This window comes from Phalangium opilio, unplaced genomic scaffold (genome assembly GCF_054372755.1).
Source record: "Phalangium opilio isolate 3A_F unplaced genomic scaffold, DU_Popi_V2 ptg000093l_1, whole genome shotgun sequence".
NCBI classification, from domain to species: Eukaryota; Metazoa; Arthropoda; class Arachnida; order Opiliones; family Phalangiidae; genus Phalangium; species Phalangium opilio.
The window spans coordinates 1,714,793-1,721,925 of NW_028324198.1; the positions used below are offsets into that span (position 1 = coordinate 1,714,793).

Below are 7,133 nucleotides of genomic sequence, written 5' to 3' on the forward strand. Positions count from 1 at the left end.
GAATTCTTCGCTACGCTGCAGCTACGGGCCTATTCAAGGCCTGAATACGAGGATGCACAATATGCCTTTGGCATCGGTGCTAGGGCGCGTTCCCTCCTCAACAACAACAATAATAATAATAATAATAATAATAATGAAATGAAATGAAATGCATTTTTATTGTGTATATAAAAAACTAAACTAGTAGTTCACGAGAATATACACATGAGAGTCATAAATACAAAAGTATGTACATGATATTTACAAAAACTATAATTTCTAACAAATTTGTCTGAGTTTAATTGAAAAGATATCGAATTGGTGAGAGTAGTTGTTATAATTTTTTTGCATGCGATAAATTGGATTCAGATCTTTACACGGCACATTAAAAGTTACGTTTTTACGAAGACCAAGGGGAACCAAAAAGTTTAGTTTAACAAGTAGCTCACTTAACGTAATGCGATTATGAATTAATTTATGGAGGAATTTAATATCTATCATTGCCAAGTGACAGTCTATGGTCGGAAGACCCAAATGATTTAACAACAAAAGGTAGTCGTATTCTAGGTTACGCAAGAAGAATGTATGTACATAGGAAACAAATCTACGCTGAACAGCCTCTACGAATTTCCGTAGGTAAGAACTGCAGCCACTCCAAGCCATCGAACCGTAAACAAGTCGCGAGCGGACAAGACTGAGGTAAAGCAGTCGGAAGTGTTTAAGTGATTTGAGAGGTCTACATATTTTTAAAGCCACTCCCAATGTCCTTCGGCAGCGATTGACGGTACTAGTTACCTGCTCCTGAAAAAGCAAGGCACTATCGAAGATAACCCCGAGATCGGCAACCCTTAACATTCGGGGAATGAGAGAATTCCCAACCTTATAAGAAAAGCATATTTGTCTACTTATTCGCCTAGTGAAAGCGACATGTAGGGACTTAGAAGGATTGACGGGCAGATTATTCTTATCGCACCACACCGTTATTACGTTTAAATCGGCTTGGAGTGCCGCGCAGTCATCAGCAGAGTTGATTATCTTACATACCTTATGGTCATCCGCGAAAGCGATTAATTTTGAGAATTGAATTAAATATTGCAAATCGTATACGTACAAGTTGAACAACAAAGGGCCAAGAGAAGAACCCTGTGGAACCCCGCAATTAACCCTGTACGCAACGGAGGTAAGTACACCATTACACTTGATACGGTTAGTTCTCTGGTTTAAGTAGGAACTAAACCAACCAATAAGTTCTTCACCGACACCCAATATGCGCATTTTATCCAGTAAATAGGTATGGGAAACTCGATCAAAAGCCTTGGCCAAGTCAAAATAAATGACATCAACTTGTCCACGACTCTCAACTTCCGGTGCTACGTAGTCCATGAATGCCGCGTGGTTCGTGTCAACACTCTTCCCCGGCACAAAACCATGCTGGCATTCATTAGGGAAGGCATTAAACCACTTTTGTAATTTAGAATGAACTAACATGTCAAAGAGTTTGGCTAGTGTGGACAATAGAGATATTGGACGATAATTTTTAACGTCGCAAGCTGCGCCAGATTTAAAGACAGGGGTAACCGCCGCTTCTTTCCAAATGGTAGGGAATGTCTGGTTCGTGACAGATAAATTAAATATATGAGCAAGTGGCTCTAGTAAAAGGTCACCGCAACCTTTTAAAATAAAGGCGGGTATCCCATCAGTACCGGTTGATTTTTTGTTGGGGAGCTTCATAATCGAATTGTGAATGTCATCGCGCGTGAAAAACAAGGAGGGCAAAGTGTGATGACCCGTATAGGTTGAGTCATAAACATAGCGACTATTGGAAGACTGGTTATCCACTGAAATTCGAGAGAAATGATCCCCGAAATGAGACGCGAGCATCTCAGGATCAGAAACCATTTCACTGTCAATTTTTAGGGAAATGCGATGAGATACGTTTTTGATATTACCGTTCACAAAGTTCCAAAATTTCTTAGGATGGGATAACGCGTCCTGACAGACACGTTTACCCTCTAAGTTTCTATCGCGCTTCGCAAATCGTCGAACCAGTGCCCGTTGTTTTTTATAGTTGATGAAATCCGGTAAGAGAGCGTTTCGCTTGTATTTCCCGTAGTAGTACTTTTTCCTACGTATAGCCGTACGTAACTCAGAGGAATACCAATTAGGAAAAGAAGACGAACGATTACCGACCCGTATTGGTATTGCAGCATCCATAGCGCGTTTAATATAGAGTGTCAGTAAATTAGCGCAGTAATTAACATCCCGGGAATTTAGAAGGCATATCCAATCGGAGTCGCGCAAAGTAGTGTAAAGGTGATAATAGTTCCCATTCATGAACTTGTATGATTGGTTCAGCGTGAGGGGTGGAGGAGAGGACGGAATCGGATAATATTAATAATAATAATAATGAATGAATGAATGAATGGTAGTTTATTGTGTATAAAAAAAGCCTACTGGCTCACGAGATTATACACAGGGATAGGAAAAAACAACAAAATACAAATATACAAATATACAAATATTTACAATGTTAAGGAATCTTCGACTAGTTACCATAAGTTTTAAGATGTGAAATTAAGCCACGCTATTTAATATCTTTCAAGTTAATTGAGAATAAATCAAAATTATCACCTAAGGTGTTAATTGTAACCTGCATTCTATTTAAAGGAACAAGAATCTTTTTAGGGGCAGTAAAAGTTCTAGGGTACCGCGTTGAACGAGGCACGTGGAAACTTAATTTTTCTATTAAATTGGGCAAGTTCAACCTGTTGTTTATTAATTTGTGAACAAATTTGAAGTCATTTAATTGGCAAAGGTAAGAAATGGGTTTTAAATTTAGAATTTCGAGTAAATGGTGATATTCATATAGTTCATTCTGAAGAAAAAATGTATGGCAATATTCTACGAATTTACGTTGGACACATTCCAATTTAGCTCTAAGGTACAGAGCGCTACTACCCCAAGCGAGACAACCATATAACACTCGAGACCGAACTAAAGCCAGGTACAGTATTCGAAAATGTCTTAAGGACTTAATTTTTTTACAAATTTTGAGAGTGACAGCAAGTGTTCGGCGACACAAACCAACCGTGCGGGTAATATGGTCTGTATAATATAGTCCACGGTCAAATAGAATACCAAGGTCTTTAACAGAATTTTTACAAGGGATATCTACATTAGAGACTGAATAAGAATTGATTATCTCACGTGAGACCCTCCTAGTGAAGGACACGTGGATTGACTTGGCTGGATTAATAGCGAGATTATTTTTTGAGCACCAAATAGCAGTCGCATCAAGGTCCTGTTGCAATAGCTGGCTATCAAATTTGGAATTAATAATTTTGGAAATTTTATTGTCATCAGCTAGTTGTAGTAAATGAGAATGCCGAATCGAAAATTGTAAGTCATAGAGATAGATGTTAAATAACAGCGGTCCCAGTGAGGAACCCTGCGGAACACCACAGGATACCGCGTACGTAGAATTAGTAATGTGAGAGTTACATTTCAGGACGTTAACGCGACCAGCCAAGTAATTTTTCACCCATGCCAACAAATTGCCCGTCAATCCAAGTGCTTCAAGCTTATCACCGAGGTAGGCGTGAGAAACCCGATCGAAAGCCTTAGCGAGATCGAGGAAAATTACGTCGACCTGACCCTGACCTTCGACCTGAGGAGCTACATAGTCTAAAAACGCCACGTGGTTTGTGTCAACGCCTCTGCCAGGGACAAAGCCGTGTTGGCAATTATTTGGTAAAGCACCAAACCATCGTTGCAAATGTTGGTGCAGAACACGGTCGAAAATCTTGGCCAAAACACAAAGTAAGGATATGGGACGATAGTTTTTGACGTCACAGGACGCTCCAGATTTAAAAACTGGAACGACCACTGCCTTTTTCCAAAATTCAGGAAAGCATCGCGTGCGCAGAGACAAATTAAAAATATGTTCTAAGACTGGCAGAAGCAAATCGCCACAACCTTTAATTATAAAGGAAGGAATTTTATCAACTCCAGTGGAAAACTTGTTCGGTAATTTCATGATAGCGTGATAAATATCAGATTGGGAGATAATCTGATCACAGTAAGAGTCAGTGACTAAGTTTCTAGTGTCCATATCGTACTTTGTGCCTGGTATGGTTTTATCTACAGCAATGTTTGAAAAATGATCAACAAAGGTACGCCCTAAATCTTCCGAATCCGATATAAATTTGGTACCAATTTTCAATGAAATTACATTCTCCCGAGTCTTAATATTATTATTTACAAATGTCCAAAACTTTTTGGGATGGGCTAGTGCGTCTTGGCAAACCTGGCCCGCCAGGATGGACTTGTCGCGATCAAGAAGTTTCGTGACCTGTGCACGAAGCGACCGGTAACTGTCAAGGTCCGCCAAAGCGCCTGTACGCTTTTTCTTTTTGAAATAATATTTTTTCCTTTTAATTGCATGCTTTAGCTCGCGAGAGTACCAATGAGGAAATCTTGCCCGCGGTCGCGGAGGCTTTAAAGGTATGGCTTCGGACATAGCTCTAACCAAACACTGTGTGAGTTGGGTTACGCAACAATTAACGTCGTGGGAATTGTAAACAATTGACCAGTCAAAATCTCTAACGAGACAGTAAAGTTTAAAGTAGTCTCCTTTAGTGAAGTTATAGCCTGGGACAGAATAGGGTGTGAGTATCGAGAAATCAGCGTGAAGTGTGACTAGAAAAGGGGGATGATAATTATCAATAGGTACGAAAGGATCGTGTAATTTGGATAGAGTTAGCCCATTAATGTTTGTTAAACAGAGATCCAGCAGATTACCTGCACCGATAGGCTTATTAATTTGGTTCAAATTTAGTTCATAGCAAACATCAAAAATAAACGGCGCTTTTAACCGAGTAATAGCGGTGCAGCCCTGAGTGCCATAAAGTCCCCAGTCAACACCGGGGAGATTAAAGTCTCCTAACAATAATATGTTCCCATCGAAGGTTCGTAGTTTATCAATTAACGTCGACGCATATAGCCGATACTGGGCATCCGTCGTTGAAGGCCGGAAATAGCCACAACCAAGGATTAAAGTGGTATGACCATCTAATTTTATTTCCAGGAATACACACTCCTCAGCAACCTCCAAATCCGGGCGCCTGGTAAAGACTAGGGTCCTTTTTATGGCAATCAGAGAACCGCCACCACGAACACTATGAAACTCTGGATCTGGTCGATCCGCGCGAAAAACCGAGTAATTATCAGGAAAATAATCCAAATTAAAATGGGTATCATTTAACCAAGTTTCTGTTAAGCAGATAATACTAAAGTCATTGGCAATAACATTATTAAAAAATTCATTAGATTTAGTTCGTAAACCTCGCACATTTTGGTAAGCAAATTGTAGGTCAATCATCGTTGTCGTCTGTGGGAGGATGAGCTATATCCACCTGGTCTGTGGGTTCTTCGTCGAGTTCCGAGTTATGTTTTTGGCTATCTTTGAGTTCACCATAAAAGTCCATGATTAGGCAGTCAATAGGCCAAACAGCAGGCTCACGAAGAGCAGCCAATTCCGATTGATCCTCACAAGTGACATAGAATGAAGAATGTCTCGCGTTCTGGTGTTTAGTGCGAAGTCGGATACAAAGAGCGGACTTTATGCCAGCTTCATCAATCAAAAAGTCCTTTAATTCCTGGGAGGTCAAATCACCGTCCAAGCGGCTAATAAAGAGGGCCTTTTTCGTAACCCGTTGCCTTCGCGGAGCCGCCTTAATTCTGCTGTTCAGGGAAGAACCGGAGATAACTGCCTTACGCTCAGCCGATCGGCGTGGTTGCCGATCGGAAGTGGCAGCAGTTCCATTCTGCTGTGGTTTCATGGCAAAAGTACCATGAGTGATGATCGGAACCGTCGGGTCACGATTAACTAGTGGAGGAAACGGGGGTGAAGCACGAAATCCCGCAAAGCCTGTGGGCGGATAAATCTCCGGCTGCCGTGTAGAAATTTGGAGTTTCAAGCTGGCATTTTCTCTCTCAAGGGAGTCCACACGTTTTTCCAACTTGTCAATGTTGGTTTGCAAATTTACGACCAATGACTGAGTGTTGTCCAATTTATGTAATATAACATCCAGGATAGAGTCGGGCTCTCGGGTTAAGCTGTCAGAACGCAGAAGATGGTTGAGAGCTTCATGGACCTCGTTGAGTGTTAAGGCCTTTTCCCCAGTATTAGTGGGGTCAATGGAAACTTCCCTCAGATTTGAGGTATTGGACGAACTACTCATACGGGCAGCTTTCTTAGACGCTTTACAGTCCTTGCATGTAAAGGAAGTCGCGCAGCAAGTCGAATGAGCTTGTCTAGGGCACCCAGCAGAGCACTGCGTACGCTTCTGCTTCCCAAAAAGAGGCTGGCCACAGCAGACGCACGGGTCCTTAGGCGGAGGCATTTAAAAACCACAAAGAGAGGCACAAAACCGCGCGAAGAATAAAAAATAATAATAATAATAATAATAATAATAATAATAATAATAATAATAATAATAATAATAATAATAATAATAATAATAATAATAATAATAATAATAATAATAATAATAATAATAATAATAATAATAATAATAATAATAATAATAATAATAATAATAATAATAATAATAATAATAATAATAATAATAATAATAATAATAATAATAATAATAATAATAATAATAATAATAATAATAATAATAATAATAATAATAATAATAATAATAATAATAATAATAATAATAATAATAATAATAATAATAATAATAATAATAATAATAATAATAATAATAATAATAATAATAATAATAATAATAATAATAATAATAATAATAATAATAATAATAATAATAATAATAATAATAATAATAATAATAATAATAATAATAATAATAATAATAATAATAATAATAATAATAATAATAATAATAATAATAATAATAATAATAATAATAATAATAATAATAATAATAATAATAATAATAATAATAATAATAATAATAATAATAATAATAATAATAATAATAATAATAATAATAATAATAATAATAATAATAATAATAATAATAATAATAATAATAATAATAATAATAATAATAATAATAATAATAATAATAATAATAATAATAATAATAATAATAATAATAATAATAATAATAATAATAATAATA

The 7,133-nt window shown here is 37.2% G+C and overlaps 1 protein-coding gene across 1 annotated transcript; it reads right to left on the minus strand.

The window, feature by feature from the left end:
- Positions 1 to 2,563: 2,563 nt before the first annotated feature.
- LOC149640190 (uncharacterized) lies at positions 2,564 to 6,383 on the minus strand. Its single transcript, XM_089850651.1, has 2 exons — positions 5,453 to 6,383; positions 2,564 to 5,250 (listed from the first exon to the last, which is right to left on the minus strand). Exons 1-2 carry the CDS (start codon positions 6,381 to 6,383, stop codon positions 2,564 to 2,566), a joined length of 3,618 nt encoding a protein of 1,205 aa, XP_089706777.1.
- Between the last annotated feature and the right edge of the window lie 750 nt (positions 6,384 to 7,133).